Source organism: Nelumbo nucifera, chromosome 2 (genome assembly GCF_055504915.1).
Source record: "Nelumbo nucifera cultivar China Antique chromosome 2, China Antique-T2T, whole genome shotgun sequence".
Classification (NCBI taxonomy): domain Eukaryota; kingdom Viridiplantae; phylum Streptophyta; class Magnoliopsida; order Proteales; family Nelumbonaceae; genus Nelumbo; species Nelumbo nucifera.
Genome location: NC_142650.1, coordinates 62,059,920 through 62,079,835, shown reverse-complemented (window position 1 = coordinate 62,079,835; position 19,916 = coordinate 62,059,920). Strand labels below are relative to the sequence as shown.

At 35.9% G+C, this 19,916-nt stretch overlaps 1 protein-coding gene across 1 annotated transcript; it reads left to right on the top strand.

Annotated features, from left to right (window-relative positions):
• The first annotated feature begins 228 nt into the window (after window positions 1-228).
• LOC104607759 (alcohol-forming fatty acyl-CoA reductase-like) lies at window positions 229-10,382 on the top strand. Its single transcript, XM_088898382.1, has 10 exons — window positions 229-384; window positions 494-597; window positions 821-1,023; window positions 1,244-1,344; window positions 1,453-1,645; window positions 7,450-7,611; window positions 8,213-8,294; window positions 8,674-8,940; window positions 9,690-9,817; window positions 9,963-10,382. The coding sequence occupies exons 1-10, from the start codon at window positions 306-308 to the stop codon at window positions 10,114-10,116; spliced, it is 1,473 nt and encodes a 490-aa protein (XP_088754508.1). The 5' UTR covers window positions 229-305; the 3' UTR covers window positions 10,117-10,382.
• Window positions 10,383-19,916: the final 9,534 nt, after the last annotated feature.

Sequence of the window (19,916 nt, the reverse complement as noted above, 5' to 3'; positions counted from 1 at the left end):
TTAATTTCTCTGAGATTAGAAATCTTTTTGATTGATTGGTAGTCAGTCAATTTTCTCACGCAAATAATGCGAAAGATGGATTTCTTTCATTTTTCTTTTTTGTTTTATTTTATTTGCGTGGGTGGGGCATAAACAAGTTGGCCATTTTTATAGAATAAAAAAAGAAATTAATTAATTAATCAAATATTTTAAAAATCGCTTTCGTGTACTCCATCATGAAGTTAATTCTTCACCCTATAAATCATAGACAATTGTAATGGTTGCTCAAGGATTTCATCATTTCAGTTCTCTTATTTTCTTTGCAAATGGAGTTGGGTGGCGTTGTTGAGTCTCTTCAGAACAAGACCATCTTTGTCACTGGTGCTACTGGTTTTGTAGCAAAGAGTATTACTCCATCATCTCCTTTGATCTCCTATGTTGTCTGATTGATCTATCTATCTCCTTGTTGGTTTTACTTTTGCCGGACTAACTTAACTGGCTTCCGGTGATGCAGTTTTTGTGGAGAAGATCCTCAGACTTCAGCCTAATGTCAAGAAGCTCTATCTGCTTCTGAGAGCTCCAGATACAAAGTCAGCCACAGAGAGGCTTCATAATGAGGTATGCAGACGTGGGTCTCCTTTCTTCGTCTATTTGAAGTTGTAAAAAGTGAAAACAAGACCTGAGAATGGAATATTCTTTAGTTGGAGCTTTCCTTTTCAAATCGTTTTATTAATTCCAGCTTTTAGAGTTGTATTGAGTATTGACAATACAAAGGTCCGTTTGTCTTCATGTTGATCTGTCACATCTGCTGATTAACGTGATTAATTTCTTCTGGTAACAGGTTTTGGAAAAGGAGGTGTTTAGGGTCCTGAGACAGAAACATGGTGCCGGTTTTGATTCTTTCATGTCGGAAAAAGTGATTCCGGTGACGGGGGACATCACCTGTGACAACTTGGGATTAGAAGACTCTGATGTGAGAGATGAAATGTGGGGGGAGATTGATATTGTCGTTAACGTAGCTGCAACTGTGAACTTTGATGAGAGGTAATCAATAACCACGGAACAATCATTTTCATTTTTCGCATCGAAGTTGGCTCCGTTTAATTATCTGTTTCAGTTCAGAAGGAGGCCGCAGAATTTCATTTTTTTTTTTTTACCCTGCAGCAATATATCAAATTTGTTTTCTTCTGTTTTACGGGTAAAGTCAAACTTTGTTTTCTAGAAATTTTACAGAAAGCTTAAAAACATATTTATCTGTGTGTAGATATGATGATGCGCTGCATGTCAATACCTTTGGTGCGAGGAATGTTTTGAACTTCGCGAAGAAATGTGCCAAGTTGCAGGTGTTTGTCCATGTGTCGACTGGTGAGTTTACAGGTTTCATTTCTCTCTAGCTCGGGCTGTTCTGCGCAAGATCAGCCACTGAAACAGAAAGGATGCTTGATGGATTAACAGTTGGGATGGTGATTTCAGCGTATGTAGCTGGACAACAGGAAGGGTTGATACTAGAGAAACCATACCGTATGGGTGAGACGCTCAACGAAACTTCTGGGTTGGACATCGAGCAAGAGCTGAAGGTGGCGGAGGAAAGACTGAAGGAACTGCAGGCCCAGAAGCTTACAAAGAAAGAAGAGAGGATCGCCATGAAAGAACTAGGACTGAAAAGGTAAGAGCTGCTCCATTTCAATTCCTTCTCATTATTATTAATAAACTGCTAAACTGTAAAGGGGTCAGTCATTTTTAGGAGGACTTTGGATTGAATTTTCTATATCGTCATCGTCATTACTCATCCTCGTCCCTCCCCTCACACCTGAAAAAATAAAATAAAATAAAATCAGGGTCCGTTTGGTTTAAAGTAAGAATCAGAACCGGAATTGGAATCAACTGTCCCTTTCGCTTATTTGGTTAAAATGGGAATCCGAATTTTATAAAATATGCATAATTGGAAAGAGAGTTGGCATCGAATACAGAGAAATAAGATTTGGGAGAATGACCAATCAGCAGATCAAAATTTTATAGCCCAAAAAGGGATGTCAAATTTACGGGCAGGATGTGATTTATAGGGGGAGAGGATTAATAGTAAGGGGGCTGGAATTCAGAATTCTGCATCGTGTAAGATTTAGGATTCTCATTTCCAAAGGGTGCGGTCAGAATCCATTCCACCCAATCATATGGCTAGAATTAGAATGACTCACTCATGAATGAGTCAAATGACTATTTAGTTAGATATCAATGCAAAGGGTGGTATTGATGTAGAGTAGATTCCAATCTGACGTCAGAATATTCTCACCAGGGATCCTTGGTTTTTTATTTCTTATTTTTATTGGAATATGATATAATTGCATGATAGTGAGGCTGTGTGAGTCTAAACCGGTCGGTGGGGAAGGGAGAGAGTGGAGGCGGGATCCGAGTCAATGGGGATATATACAAATTTTAGTTTCCAGTTGTAGCTTCTAAGAATGTTATCTCCTTGGGATTAGACAGCATTCAATAACAGCCCATGGGCGTCGGCCTAAACACATTATTTATTTATGTTTTAGTAAGCTTTATTCGGCTTTGGCCCCACAGGGGTAAAGGTTTCTGCAAACTTGACTTAGGCCATTTAAGAGGGTGAGCTAAAGATTCAACTACTTAGTAGTGATTTGGACAAACTGTTCAAAACTGGCTGAAGTGGATAGCCCTTCAAATGACCGACTCAAGAGGCAGGCTGTTCATGTGGGGCCCAGATCAAAAGCTAGTTGATCTGCTTATATTTCATCCCTCCCAAAGGGACACTCAGGTAGGGTTGAAGCTTTTGGTTGAATGGCTCTAATGAGCTGTCTAGGAGAAGCCTCAAAGCTTAACCGAGGAGTCATGTTGTTCGAGCTTTTCGAGGTTGTCAGTAAACAGTGTTTACAGACCATGCAGATGCAGGTAAGGGCCGTTAGGCCAATCTCACAAGTCAAAAGCCGCTGTGTCTAAGTCCACTCACATTGGCACTTTAATGGGTCAGTGGGGTCAATGACAGAGTTCAGATTGGCCCATCGACACAAAGTAGAGAATTTTCCCATCCACAGCTTGAACTTGCACCTCCTCGTTACAACTTACAAGGGGCTATCTGTTTCCAGATAAGTCGTTTGGAACCACTTTCATTATTCATGGTGATAGTGGTTCCAAACAGACTTTACTGATCAAGTCTATTTCCTTCAGACCAAACACACCATTAGAGAAAATATGGACTTGGGCTAGAAACCATGGAGGGATACAGAAGCTACATTAATTCTCTTACAGTGAATCTAGAGTATTGTTGTTAGTTAGAAATAGTGAAGAGGTACATAAATTGCATGTTCATGGTATCAACAGATGGAGAAATGTCAATTGGATACCATACAACTTGCAGAACAGATTGGCAGTTGCATTGACGTGAGGACACTGCATATTTGTCACTATTATATAGTAAAGATAAACAATAATAAATGAAGCATGTCAGACCGACCTGAATCCTACACAACATTTCAACTCAATGAATGGAGGTGTGTGAATGGGAACAATATGCAAACTATATGCATTAATTATATGTTCCTTTAGTATTTCTTCTCAATCGCCTGTGCTTTTCTGTATATCACTGATTCATTAAAAAATTAGAAAACATACTGTTAAATCTGTTTGAATATTTAAACCAATAAATCAAAAAATACCATAGGAAACGCTCATTGGATCAACTAGATTGAAACATAAGGATGGATGATCATTTTTGCCTGGGCCCACATTGTTGAGCCGCCCATAAATTATACTATATTATATTTATAATATAAATAATTAATATATACAATAAAATTGTATCATATTGTTCTTTCTATTTAGATAAATTTAAATGTTATGTTTCTTTTGGAAAGTAGTTTTATCAACTTATTATGCTGGTAAACCTGGGCCTAGATGTGGGTGAGACCGGGCCCATCTCAGGCCCATCCCATGATCATCACAGCCCCAGGCCTAGCAACTGAAAATGTTCTTACATCGATTGGATGGTCTGGCTTGACCATCTATTACTACTAATTAATGGCAGTTATAGCCAAATAATAAATAGGATCCAATAGAATAACCCTGATTTAACCAATTAAGCAACCTTTTTCTTCATGATTACTTAGCCTCCCCCTCTCTCTCTCTCTAGTCCTATTTTATATCACTAGATAGATTCAAATGAAATGAAAAAAAAAAAAAAGAAAGAAAAGGGTAAAGTTGATAGAGTGAAGGGTTGAGATTGAAGCATAGAAAAAAAAATGTGAAGGACATAAAAAAATTAATTGTGATTTTAGATATGATAAAAACAATAATGCATTTGGTTAACCAATAAGATAGTCGGTTTAAGGTATCAGAGAAACTGCTGGCCTATGACCTCGTCATAACTCAATTATTTGGTGGTTTAGAACCTTGCACTGGTTAGACCAACCACCAACACCACTAATCTCTTTCTCTTCTATTTTCTACCAAATCAAACATAGACAAAGGCATGAGAGTGGGGACACAATTGGATCAAAAGGAATGGGGTCCACTAGAACCTGGGCCAGGCCAGATGATTATAGCCCAGACCCCATAATCCGAGTGTCAGTGAGATTAGGGTAGCAGAGAACTGGAGAAGTACGTGGGACCCATTGGCTTATACAATGGATAGAACATTGCTGGAGGAGGAATGCCAACTAACCACCTAGACTACGAGTTCACTTTGATCATGAATCGCAGCCTTTCGACGTACTGCCGTGGCCCCACCATAATGTCGTTTCTTCTGATTCAAGATGGGGACACAGCCATAGATTCAAGGTCGTGATTTCATGGTTTTTCCCCATAGCAAAACTGGATTACTAGATTGCATGGTCATTTGGCTTTTAGTTAGTTCTATCATAAATAATTTGTGATGATGGTTTGATTGTGTTATTTAAAATATTTTATTTTTATTAAAAGTTAAAACTTCAAAATAGATTCACAATTGTTTGATTGTGTTATTTAAAAAAATGGTAAGATATCTTAATCAATCACACCCTGGACAATTTTGTCCATATTCCAGTTTGTGCAAAAACTTCCAAAGGTTAGGTATGGACAAATTTGTCCAGAGCCACTTTGTGCAAAAACAGCCAAATTAGGTCTATGTCCGATGACCAACTCCTACCAAAACCTGGGATCGTAGGAATTAGAATTGGACAATGTTATTTATTTATTATTTCCTACATTACTTATTAATTATTTACTGTACTTTAAATAAATGTGGAGGAGAATTTGTGAATTTTTTATCCCAAGTATCATGTGTTAAATCACTGTCTTCAAAATCGGATCGGACCGTATGATTGGATTGGAAAAACTGGGAATCGGTCACTTGACTAGTTCTGTTTTCCTCTAAAATCGTTTTTTCCTTCAAAACCATTGATTTTGGTCAGTAAATCGCTCAATCATTCAAACGGTTTTGACAGTTTTCTAATTTTTTTTGTTAGAACGGGTTGGCTGTTCGGGTTGAACGGTCAGACCGTTCAAACCAGTAACTGGACCTCTGACCGATTTAGTCACCGGTTCGTTTTTAAAAACCATGTGTCAAATAGAAAAAAAAAAAGGCACATCATCCTTATGCTACCATACCTACGAAAAATTGCCTTAACACCAATGGTGTCCATCAATGACCCGGTTGTCAAGATGGTCACTTGGCATTCAGGGGTGTCAACTGGACCGGATTTGATCCAATTCAATCTGATCAATATTTTATTAGACTATTTTGGACCAGCCTAATTCGATGTCTGAACCATCCAAACTGTTCAAATTGGTTTCGACATAGATTGGTTCTAGCCCATTGACACCTGTATTTTAATCTTTTATCAATGGACCCGGTACTGATTCAATCTCATCCAATCCAATATAAATTTATTACAGATGGACCAGGTCCGATCCAATCCAATAAATATTTTGAACCATTAAGTCTCGACTGGTTCTATTCAATATGTTTCATTGATTCATCCAATCCATCCAAATTGATTTTGATTTGGACGGGTCCAACCAAAACTGGTTCATTGATTCATTTCCTCTCTAATATTCCTCTGTAATGTGGAACATTATTAGTTCATCTCTATAAATTCTAACTAGCATATATAGCTATTACCACACTCAAAATGTAGAATGTGACATACTACTTTCTTCACAAGCTTCCCTACACAACTTGTGATTTTTGATTTCTGCCTCGCAGAGATATTTATCCTATTCAATCTGAGCAATTCATCAAGTAGGGACCTCTAGATTAGCCACCCATTCAATCCTATAACCCACGTCACCTTGTACCTCACCTTTCGTTATGGACTGAAAGATTCAAGCGAGAATGACTGATCAGTCCAGGTCAGAAATTTTTTAACCCCACATACAGGGGGATGAATCCTGACCATGGATTGATGCCAAATCCACGGGCAGGATGTGGTTTATAGGGGGGGTTTAGTAGACTATTGGGGGTTGTAATTGAGAATTCTGCATTGAGCTGCAGTGTACTTAACCCAACAGATTAGATTTCTTAGCCATTCAGGCTTCTTTGCCAAAGGATAAAACTAGTTCCCTTTAGGGAGGCAAACCCAACAGATTTCTTGGATTTTTCCTTGATCATTAAAAAACATTTGTTTTTTCTGATGATTGAAAACATAATGATATATTAAAAACTAGTGAACAGCACATGGGCTGGTCTAATTTGCTCTAAGACAAAATTAGTCATTTACTTGGTCCTCTACCCTAGAGTGTATCCGGTCTATTATTCTGGATGAGGTGTAATGTTTCAAATTAAAAGTTGACTAAAGCTTGTCTTATGGTTTCAAAATAATAAAATAAAATAATCATAACCACCATGCTTGTGCTTGGTAATCAAAAGCCCTCTATAATTTGCTTTTATTGCACTGAGCTATTTTCCTTATATATTGTAGGCCTCACTTGTAAGACATGTTAATTATTTCATCACAATAAGCCTTTGTGGTAGTCATGTTGACCAAGGTGGTGTTTGACATGTCTTTCGGTCTGCAAAAAGCTTAAAAGACCAAAAAATGATGTTTTTCTGTTTGGTATCATGTAGACTGAAAGACCAGAAGATAAGGACACAAAAAGACTGAAAAAGCCAAAAATCAAGAAGCTTCAAATGAAACTTTTGGTTATTTCATGCTGAAAATAATCTTTTCAGCTGTTTTTAACGGCCCCCTAGACCATGACACGACTTGAACAGTCTTGGTCTTTAAAGATAAGACCATGACACGACTCAAACAGTCTTGGGCTGTTGAAAGATCTACATAAAAGGACTTGCCAAACAGCCCCCAAGTCTACAAACAAAAGTTTTGATGATATCTTATCAGTTCCTTCTTTTAAGTAGGAAGCTCACAAACGGTTCAAGTTGTTTTTTTTTTTTTTTCAAACTGCTGAAGCTTTCGGGTCTATAATATGGATTTTATTTGGTGATATTTCCCTTTCCTTCTTTTCATTGTTAAGGGCAAGACTATACGGTTGGCCAAATACCTATGCCTTCACAAAGGCTATGGGAGAGATGCTTCTGGGGCACTTGAGAGAAGAAATGCCTGTTGTTATCATACGCCCAACCATCATAACAAGCACTTACAAGGAGCCATTTCCGGGTTGGATTGAAGGCGTCAGGTAACTTGACTTCATAACTCTACATCTATAACTTACCAGCAAGCAAATTCATACAATGCATGAGGTTAAATAGAAATTTGGTTAGGCTCGTGTAGGCTGTAAGTCTGATTGCCCAGTTTGAAAATTTTCAACTATATCAGATCAAAGGGGTTTAATGGGGAGGGGAGATGCTACAAAATTGGAGATTTGAGGGGGTAGAGAAAGAGAGAGAGAGAGAGAGAGAGAGTTTTAAGAACAATTGATACCTAAAAGGGTTTCAATTTTAACTTCTTTTATCCTTAACAATTTAATTTAAAAACAAATTAATAACCACAAATGTGAGAAAAGAGAGGAGGAGATCCTTGTGAGTTTTATTGTGAGAGAACCCCTCATTTTCCCTCATTCCTCTTTCTAATTAGATATAAATTCTATTCTCCTCTCTAACTACGGCATGAAATGGAGCAATATCAAACCTGAAATCCATTCCAATGGATATGGATCATCACAAAAGAAAAAGATCCATATTCCAAAATATCATATTATTCTTACTTTCATTTGTAAGGCAACTTGATTTGTATGAAACTCACGAAGTTATTGGTGCACTTGTTTTTGCTAATTACAGAACCATTGATAGCTTGGCACTTGGCTATGGTAAGGGAAGGCTAACATGCTTCCTTGGTGATCCAAAGTTGATCATTGATGTGGTAAGTTCATCCATGCTATATTATATTCAATCATGACATAGGAAATCATACGCTGCATATGTATCTAGCTAGCTACTACCTGAGTATGGTAATACATGACACATTTCATGCATTTATTCATTAATATTATCCAGTTGTATTTTTTGAAAGATTAATATTCTTCAGTTATGTGAAGGTACATGTGCATCCATACATTCGCATTTATATATTCATGCATGCAAGAACACATAGTACAAAATAAGCTTGTAGTTTTGATATCATCATCATCATCTCATCATCCAAGCCTTATCCCAATTATATGAATCCTGTTTCTCCATTCCATTCTGTTTAATGCTATATTTCTAGTTTCGATATCAATGTTGTAAAATATATATGACAGATTCCGGGAGATTTGGTGGTGAATTCTATCATTGTGGCCATGGTCACTCATCTCAATCAACCATGTGAGTCCATCTACAATGTGGGATCCTCTGTTAGCCATCCCACAGAGTTTACCTTGCTTCAAGAGTCTGCATACCGTTATTTCTCTATGAATCCATGGATGGACAAGGATGAAAAGCCCGTCAAAGTTGGCAAGGTTGCAGTTTTCAGCACCATGAATGAGTTCCACAGATACATGACGATACGTTATTTGATCCCTTTAAAGGTTAGTTCTCACTGTCATGGATAGAACCCAATAAGTAGGGGTGTCAATGGACCGGTTTTGGATTGGACCTCATCTAAACCAAAATCAATTTAGACAGATTGAATGGATCAACAAGACATATTAAATTGGATGAGTCCAGACTTAATGGTCCAAAGTATATATTGGATTGGATTGGACCTGGTTCATCTGTAATAAATTTATATTGAACTGGATTGGCCGGTGAGCCAATATCTGGTCCATTGATAGAAGATAATAATATAGATATCAATGGACCAGGTTTGCATTAGAATTAAGCTAAATTAAAACAAATTTGAAGAGATTGGATAGTCCAGACATAGAATTGGGCTGGTCCAATATTCATTGGATTGGATTAGACCCGGTCCATTTGTAATGGATTCACATTGGACTGGATCGGATTGGACCAAATACAGTCCAATTAACACCCCTACCAATAAGGATGTGTTTGTTTTGAAAGAAAAAGTAGGAGAGGTTACTTGATCCCTTTTGGAATCAAGAAAAATCCAGCTGTTTCTTAGGCTAACCAAGTGATTGTTTTAGAACTTCCTTGAGAATTTTCAAAAAATTTTCTCATTCTCTCTGAATTCTTTGGACAATTAAAGTAGCCCAGAAAAACTGACCCAAATTATTCAAAATAGTGAAATAATTATGCTTGAACTTTTGTCACCCCAACTCCAAATATGCATCAAAATTTGCCATTACTAATCTTTTCATGAACAATATTCTTTTAGGGTCTGCAACTACTGAATGCAGCATTTTGCCAATACTTCCAAGGAATATATAGTGACCTTAAGCGAAAGATCAATTTTGTGCTGCGATTGGTGGAACTCTATGAACCGTATTTGTTCTTTAAAGGAGTGTATGTATTTATCCCTCTTCCTGTAACTGATGAATTACTTTTTGTTTCAATATGTTGTTTCAGAATTACAAGTGAATTAGTCAATCTACTAAGAAGAATGTACAAAGTTTGTTTTATTGATTTTAAGCTTGTTTTTGATATGTAGCTTTGACGATTTGAACACCGAAAAGTTGCGCAAAGCAGCCCTGATGAATTATTCTGATGCAATAATGTTTTGCTTCGATCCAAAGAGCATCAATTGGGAGAACTACTTTGTGAAGATTCACCTCCCTGGCCTTGTAAAATATGTTTTCAAGTGATTTTTGGGGCATTGAAGATTTCCTCAAGTCTGTATTTGGTTTGATAGAATATGAAAAAGAAACTGAAAGTTGAAGGAAAGTTAATTAATTGTTAAGGTTTCTTTTTCTTTCTTTCTTTCTTTTATTATTATTACTTTTTTTTTTTTTGCATTGAAGGAAATTTCTAGGGATCTCTATTAAAAACTTTTTCAACTCAATCATCAATTTGACTTCTTGATTTTATGAATGCAAGAAGATTACTCGTGTCTTCAACAGTTGAACAAGAAGCTTTTGTTGCAAATTATATGGTATCTACCTATAGAAGAAGTTAATTTTCTAATCACATTTCTTTATTTAAAGAAAATGGTGCTTTTTATACACTACTGATATGTTTGGATAATATATATATATATATATATATATATTCCCAGTAGTGAAGAAAAAGAAGAAAGAAATTCACCTCTTTGATGCTGAGAAACGCCTTAAAAGGCTTCCCAAAAACTTTCCCAATTAATTTCAGTAATTTTCTTGGAATCCAAACACAGAGAACTTGTGAAGAACAGAGAGGTCATTTGTTTATTCTTTGTTGTTCTCAAAATTAGTAACATACAAAACAGAAGACCCATTGGGATCTAGGATTTTGAGAGGAGTAGATCAATAGACTGGGTATGGTCTTAACCTTTGGCATGTTTTCTTACACAAAGTGGTCACTCTTAGACTTGAATCCCACATTCTCAAGCTTGTTACTTGGAGATTTTATCAAGTAATTGCCCCTTCATTCACAAATTCTCCAATCCAAATTTCATTGCACCTCCACTCCACCTCAAAGTAACCTTGATTATATTACCAAATGAATGCATTTTTCTCCCAAGCCTTCATAAATGGTGATATGGCAAGTAAGATGCAATTGGATGGGCTCAATTTGAAAAGTTGTCAAAATTTGAATGGGCATGGCCTAAAAGTCCAGGCCCACACAGTATAATTTCTTCTACTCATGGACCTGATCTATTTGCTGAACTTATGGCTGGTGTGGACCGTTACCAGTCCCACAGTCCGAAACACAGCTATGAAGTTTAGCTAATCCACTGTAGACTTAGATCCAGGCTGGATCGTGGATCTGATAATGGCAGATCCAATCCAATTAGTTTATTAGACCAAGACAAGACCAACGTTGATAATAGCTCGATTTTCTTTCAGCCAAGCCAGAACTTGATATTGGGACTTATGAGCTGGGCCTTCACCTAAGGCTATGTTTGGTGTAACGGCAAATAAAAAATATAGCGTCAACTTTCTGTCTCCCTTTTATTTTCTATCAAATCAGTCATAGCCTAAGAATTGGATTCATTTAGCCAATTTAGGTGTTGATATTTTAATATAAAATTGGTGCCTGAATATGTTCAATAACTTCAAAAGTGATGCCGCCAAGTGCCGAGCCTAGATCAACTATTGATGAATTGAGATTGAACTGGGGCCGAGCGCTATTAGAAAGTAGATTATTAGTGATCAGTAAGGATGTATATACAGAGTGTAACTTGGACAGGTTTGTGTTGAGATTTTGTTAAAAGTTGATTGGGTCAAGTTTGGAAGCCCAGGCCAAATGTATTGTAAATTCTTTAAATTGGGTGCCTGATTTGCACAACTAAGGTTCAGTTTGGGAAGAATATAAATAAAAATATGTAATTATATACAGTGTAAATACAAAATGCAAGGCTTTTCACTCCACGTATTTATATTTGCACTATTTCCCAAATTAATCATTTGACATAATCAAATAATAATTTTAAATTAAAATACCCACACTTTTATCTCTCACTAAAGTTAAACTTGGTCTCACTTGTCTAAATGGGCCCAACTCTTAGGCTATAACCGGTCCCATAGAAAATAAGAATAGAAACAGAAAATTGAGAAAAACTTGTTAACAAATTTTGTGAACTTCCCCTTTTCTCTCTTATTTTTTATTAGACCAAACACAGCCTCAGGGATCGGCCCAGTTCATAAACCCCAAAAGTTCAGGTTTGGCTGAAATATAATCGATCCACTATGCAGCCAATCAGTCTTGTCTTGGTATAGTAAATGAGTGGGTTGGTCTGCAATTATCAGATCCACAATCCAGCCTGGAGCCAGTAAATAGGAATGGCAAAGGGATGGATTTGGGGCGGGGCACCCCCTCTCCGTTCCCATTCCGAAGTCATGATACCTTACCCCGTACTTGCCCTGTTCTCGATGGTGGGATGGATTCGGAGCAGGGCATTCATTCCTTATTGGGAACGGGGAATCCCCAAATTTTCCTTGTTCTAAGGCAATTACTTAAAAAATATATTATATGGACAATTTATACATAGGATATAGGAATTTGGGGGTATTTTCAAATTGAATTATAATACTTAAGGGATAATTCAAAAATAAAATTATAGGATCCTAGGATTTTAAAAATTTAGGGAAAACATAGAGATATTTTAAATATCAATATTAAACCTAAATATATTTTACTAATTTACCTTCGGGTTTGAGGAATTATATACAAAACCCGCTCCCGCCCCGTACCCGGTTCGGGGAAAAATTATTTTCCCCGTCCCCTCCCCGTCCTTGTTTAGGATCAGGGAAAACCCGCCCCATTCAGGATAGGGTGGTTTTATGGGAGAAATTGCCATCCCTAAATAAATCTCAGACCAACAAGTGTGAGAATATAAGTATATTCACATATGAGATCACTAAGATCTCCTAACCACAGACACAGACTGTTTCTACATCGAAACACTATCGCTGTATATTGGAAACATCTCCCCACAAAAAACCGGTGATCACAGTAGTAAATCCAAACTCGAACTTGCCCTAAAATTTTCATTTTGTGAAAAAAAAGAGTCAAAAGTCAATATCTTATCCAGCCTCTCTCCCAAGACCACAAATAGCTGAGACCAACATCGGGTAATAGCCTTTTTCTTAATATATACATTGAACATAACCCAGAAGAAAATATACGTCAAATTTTAGATCAGTGCATATGAATTTATAGATAAAACTTTATATACAAGATACAATAAAATTAGCTTATCAAAGCATAAAGTAATACATAGTTATATTCAGTCCCTCACCCTGCCCTGCACAGGTGGTCGTCTCTTTGCAAGATCAACCCTGGACGCCTCAGAACCAAGTTGCTTCCCATGGCATTTCTGGCCCTCGCTCTCCTCCTGAATTGGCTCCAACCTCTTCTCGAAACATGGCCTCCTTCCCACGCATATAATCGGCGGGGGCGCTGTCTCCATAGCCTGCCACATGATGCTCTCGATCTTGGACATGTCTCTGCGTGGCGTGGATGGTGGAAGAAGGGAGATGAATTGTATTTATAAGGGCAAGGGAGCAACTCTGGCAAGCATATATTCTCAGGAAATTAAAGAAACCTGGATTAAGTCCCCCCCCTACATGTACATCATCAACCCGACTTTGATTCTTTCTCCACGCTTTTGCTTCTATTCTAGATAAAGGAACATATTCCACAAACCCCACCTCTCGTGAATACTTCTAGAAGTATAAGCAAGGAACAAAATTTTCCAAATTGGCACATACAGTTGATTAATGTTTTATTGTGACCCTTAAAGGACGTGTTGAATTGTCAAATATCATTTGGATGGATGATATTGTGACCCTTAAATCTCTTTTGTCCATCTGGACTCATGAGACTTAACAGTTTCTACAACTTCACATGAATATGTCAACGTTTACAATATATTAAAATTTAAGGCATCATAGCAACTGATCTTTTATTTCAAATCTTGGTGCGTTTGCATTTCACTGGGGTCTAAGGTTGCAAGCTAAGAAATGTTTTCTTGAGTAATGACTTTGAAATTCACCCACCCATCATCACCTGAAAGTTGGATGGTATCTCAATCTTAGTAAGGGTGTTAATGGACCGATTTTGGATTCAACCCCGTTTAGTCCAAAATCAATTTGGGATTGGATGGACTAATAAGACATTATTGGATTGGACCTGATCCGTTTATAATAAATTTATATTGGATTGGGTTAGATTAAGCCAACAATATTTGGTCCATTGATATAAGATAAGAATATATGTGTCAATGAACTAGGTTTAAGTTGAAACCAATCTAAATCAAAATGAATTTGAACAGATTAGACGGTTCAAACATTAAATTGAACTGGTCCAAATTAATCAAAAATATTCATTAGGTTGGATTGAACCTGGATCAGATTGGACCAAATCCAATCCAATTGACACCCCTAAATCTTAGGGTATGAAATGGAGCTTCATATTTTCCCCCATCTGAATGCATAAAATAGATCTATCCCATGGTTCTTGCTAGGATATGACCCATATTCAACCCATTTCCCCCATCAGATGGATGCAGATTTGGATTTGGATGGATCTGCAATTGAGTTCAAACTTTGAATCATGTTACCTAATGGTAGGATAAGGATGGTTATTAGGGCTGGAAAGAGAAAATCAACGGCCTTGATGATTTTGTAAATCATGAATAGTTCACATATCCTAACAAAATATTTATGATGACCCAGAAGTTATTGATATGGTCACCACGCATCCCTATGATAATGGAGGTACGGGAAATGAGTCTCATTTGTTTGCATTGCAATTTCATTTGCATTAATGCAAAACTATGGGTATAAATTCTAGTTTATATTAATTTTAAGTTTTACATTTTTTTGGTCTATATGTAAATAAAACCTAAAGCAAAGTAATAAAATAAAATTTGAAGCAAACGTGAATTAGAATTTGCACTCTTCTTACACAATTATATTCTCATGTATTTGTGCTAGTACAAATGAAATTGCACTACAAATAGGCAAAGCCAAAATTAAATTACAATATTAGTCTTCTTATTTCAAATTTATACTATATATAAAAGTGTAAATGCAATGTAATTTTTTTGGACTAAAATTACCCTCTACTTTTTTGTTTGAGAAAGGGTATAAAAATCATTTTATTACAACTTTAATGTCAGATTTAATGGCTACTAAAAATGTCCATAATTGTCTATTTAGTCCATCTCTAATAGTAAGATTGAAAATATAACTCCAATTATTATTCCCCATCTCATTTAATCCCCTCTCACTGTCTTATACTTGAATTTTTAACTCTCATTTTCTCTTATTAAATTAGATCTATATCAATATTTTTAACAATATAAACCCATATATTTTAAAACTGACTCAAAAACAAAATCATTTTTAATCCAAATGGTGGCTAAGCAATTCAACCATCCGAATGAAATTGATCAACCTACGAAATCATAGTTAGGTGATAAAATTTTTAAAATAAAAATAAATATAGAAAATTACAAAAAGTTTAAAAAATTAGACACATTTATGATATTTTTAATAATCAAATTAAAAGAATAAGTGTAACAAACAATAATTACTTTTATTGGTAATGAAAATAAAATACATAATTTAGAACTAACCAAAAATGAAATTATTTTACTATTTGACAAAGATCAATAGTTCAAATTTTGGGTCAAACATGTTAACCTTTAGAGTCATAAATAAATAATAAAAAATAAAACATAAAAATACAAAAATGAAAAAAATACATAAATTTTGCAAAAAAAAAAAAACATTTAGGCACATGTATAGTATCATATATTTATCATATTAAAAAAAGTAAGTTTGATATATTAAAAATATTTTTACACACAAAAATACAGAAAAGTTATAGAAAAAATTGAAACCATCTATAATTCTATATTTAAACTATTATATATTAAAAATATGAATAAGATTGTGGAAATTTCTTTTGACTAAAATACTTACTTTTGAATTTAGTCCCTATTTAATTATTAGATTTAAATTGTAAATTAAACTACTTTTCACCCCATTCAATTCCCTCTATTTAAATCTTATATTTTTTTGATAAATAAATAAAAGAATGATACACCAAAAATATTAAATATTACAAAAAAGAATACTCTAACCAAGCAAATAAACCTATCAATGATACTTGAAACTTTACAACTCGATCTGATTATCACATATTTAGATGAAGTGTTTATTTAATTAAATTTGGATTTTCAATATTAATAATAAAAAACAAAAAGATCAAACAAAAAATAAAAAATACACAAAATTTATAAAATTTTTTGATACATTATTACTATCATTATCATCATTTAGAATTACCACATGAAAATTAACATGCATACACTTACTAGTTATTCAAGAAGGAGTTGACTCGCTCTTTTGACCGTGCTCTTTAATTAATGTGGAAAAAATATGGAATGAAAACCCCTTGGAACAATCACCTAACCTGCCACATGTAAGAGCCTGTTTGAGAAGGCTGAGTTGATGATTTAGTTAAACTGATTCAACTGCTTTGAAATGCTTAATATAAACTATTCATAAGAGTTGAAGCAAACAGCATTTTAAATGATTGATGGACAGACAATTTGAGCTCTCCAGATTTTTCACCAACCATATCTCATAGGATTGTCTGTACATGTGGGCACACCTCATAAAGCCAGAAGCTACTCTTCTTAAGCCCTAGCAACTCTACATGATGGGCCCCAGTGCATGTGGGGCACACTACACGAGGGGTTTCATGCAGTGGCTACTAATCCTGCATGATGGGCCCCACATGAAAAACCTACAAGTTATATTTGGTTAAAAAAGCAACTGAAAAGTTGGAATACACTTTACTTAACCTAATTGATTAACTTTCCTTTGATGCTAAATTTGGTAGCTTGTTCAATATGGCTCAGTCAACACAACTTAACGAAAGTTGAAGTCCTAACAACTCGGCTCTTGAGTGTGAGGATCTATTCTTCAAGAAGCCTTTTCTAAGGGGAACACTCTCTTTTTGGACTGATGATTATATTATATGCAGTACCCATTCCTGAACCAACATTTTGGCTGTCTACCTTCGGCAGCCCGAACTGTCCACAAGCTCTCTCTCCCACTTGACACGTTAGCTCACGTTAAAGAAGGAATCAAATTGAACTCAAATGAGAAAAAGCTAGTAAACAAGTTCACGCAACTCTGGGACACCCTGCCCTATACACATGGTGGAACCCATGAAAGACAGATTCGTTATCATCTAAGTCTTGTTCCATTGGAGAACAACATCTGTAGTTGTTGGTTTATTGCAAGGACAGCTATAGAATACTTGTGGTTGCAACGCAGCGGGGAGAAGTCAAGAAACATACACCAGCGAAAGAACTTTGGGTTGCTGAGGCAACAGATCGGGAAAAAGAGCAGACTCGTTTTAGATGTCGATAACCGATTACGTGATTATTTAGGTGGTGTTTGGAATCGGTGCTGTTTCTCTCATGCGGTGCTGTATAGGTATGCTGTTTTCTTAGAAAACGGATTTTTCTTTTATTTGGAACATTGCTGTCACAGGTATTTTTCAACACCATATCAGAATATTGTTGCTAGTAACAGTAAAAAAAAAAAATAGGGTGTTTTCTCACATCATACCTTTCCCGATTTTTATGTCATGGTCTGAAAAAAATGTTTTCAGGGAAAACATTTAATCAAACAGTGAGCATTTCCTTAGAAAACAGATTTCAGACCTGGTGTTGATGTGGCACTGTTTTTCAAGAAAATGGATGAATTCCAAATAGTTACTTTGTGTGCTTAAATCTTTCTTATTACTTGCACCAGTTGGTATGTTGGTTGGGTAGTTCCAGCGAATATGCGGATTCGAATCCTGTTATTACCACTTACTCTGTGAGTTGTTGATGTATTGTGTTAAATACACAAAAAAAAGCTCAGGCCAGACAAAGTATACATGGTTTGATATTATCCAAATATAAGGTAGTGTTTGTCAATGTGATTGCCTCCTTGAATAGTTTCTTCATGATTTTGTTTTTCAACTTTTTGAGAAGGCTCGAAGGCAATTCCATTTCATTCAACCTCCGAATTACAGTCTCTTTGTTAACTGCTTTTTATTTTTAGTAGTGACTGCAGAATTAACATGATTATGTCAAAAATGAATAGGCAAGATAAAAAAATGAATACATCGAAGAAGAGAAGGAGAAGAGAGAGAGAGAGAGCGTGAGCACAAGTGAGCGAGAGAGAAGGAGAAGAAGAAGAAGAGAGAAGGAGAAGAGAAGAGAGAGAGAGAGAGAGAGAGAGAGGAGGAGGAGGAGGAGAAGAGAGAGCGATGGGATTCTCTGCAAGCAAAAAGTTCCTACCGCACATTGGGGAACATCTCATTAATTGAGCAGCTGCTTAGACTCGATGATTTCTTTAACATCCCTTTAGCAGTGTTTTATTACTGATGTTTTATCTGAGGTTGGAGATATTCATCAGGAAGAGAATTTTTGTATCTTGGCAGGCTGCCCTTCCCCTGTAATTTTTTTTTGTCTTTTAAAAATGGGAATAAACTGAAAATCGATCTGCATGGCTTGTAAATAGTCAAAGGACTATGTAGAAAGACACGCCAAACGGGCCCTTAATTCATCCATCAAGTGGCCGGAGGATTCAAACAAGATTAAAAATGCCCAGACCCCCAAGGTGGGCCATACATTGACACCCATGTTTAGCGAAGTCAGTCTGTCATTTGAAGTGATGTGTTCTTTAGCCTTTTTGTGGTTTACCTGGAGCGCTTCAAAGCAGGTGAACTAACTTAACTGATTCTTCAGTTCAGCCCTCTCAAACAGACCCTTGTTAAACAGTAAATCAAACGGTCTGGACTGGTCTCTATCGATGAGAGGCAAGTTCCAGGCCCAAGCCCACCTGGGCCTGGCCCATCAACAAACCTGATCGCAGTGCTAAAGGCTAAATGATTTGGTTTCATACGTTTCTAACAACCTCAAAACTTCGGGCACATTGATCATAACATATGACAATTCGTATCAGAACCAACCACACAGACTGGGTTCAAATCATGGAAAGGAATACTTGAAAAAGGGGCTAATAAAGAGCATCTTTGAGAGCCACTGAAACATCAAGTATATAACACCCAATTTTATTATTTTAACGACCCAGGCATCTTTGAACTGGCTATGCCACGTGGGAGCTTTTGGCCAAAAGGAGCCTCTCATTTTGACTTAAAAAAATGCTACGCCAATTTAATGCCTGGTGATAGTATTACCAGAGAATCTTCTTTTTTAATTTAATTTAGAGCAATTTTATTTAAACCACCCCTGCATTTTTCATCTTTGCAAAAACTTTTCGTTTCAAAAAAATATGTCAACATACCCCTTCATTGAGTGAACAAAGACTAAGTTGAGGCTGGGACTAAAATCTCCCCTATTAATAGAAATGGTATATTGAGTTCATAACAAGAGCATTCTCATAATTTCTTCAATGTCTCCCTTATAGGATATGATTAACAAAAGGGGCGCATTTGCATATTTGTTTGAAATGTGGAGGATTTAAGAGAGGTCAAGATTCTACCTTTCACATAATAGATACTAAGGCTCAGTTTGGAAAGAGTATAAATACAAATATACAAAATATGTAAGCATAAAACCATATATATTGTATTTGCACTCCTTCCAAACTGAGCCTAAAGTACTAACTATAGGCAACAACTACATATATGCTATTTTATTAATTTGAAATTTATTTTACTTATATGGTATATTTAATTGAAATTCTTTATTTAAAAGAGTGTGATCAACATCATTGGAAATCTTGCATTTGAATTAAGAAATTGAACCAAATACATTAATATGGGCCTAATGTCTTTTGAAGTTGGTATTTTCTTTGATAAATAGCCACATGTTTGAAGAATTTGGCACTTTTTTTCTGAAAATGGAGTTAACCACTCTCATTTTTTCTTTTCTTTTCTTTTTTTTTTTTGATACTAGAAAACATCAATTATATTTGAGAGTGAAAACAAT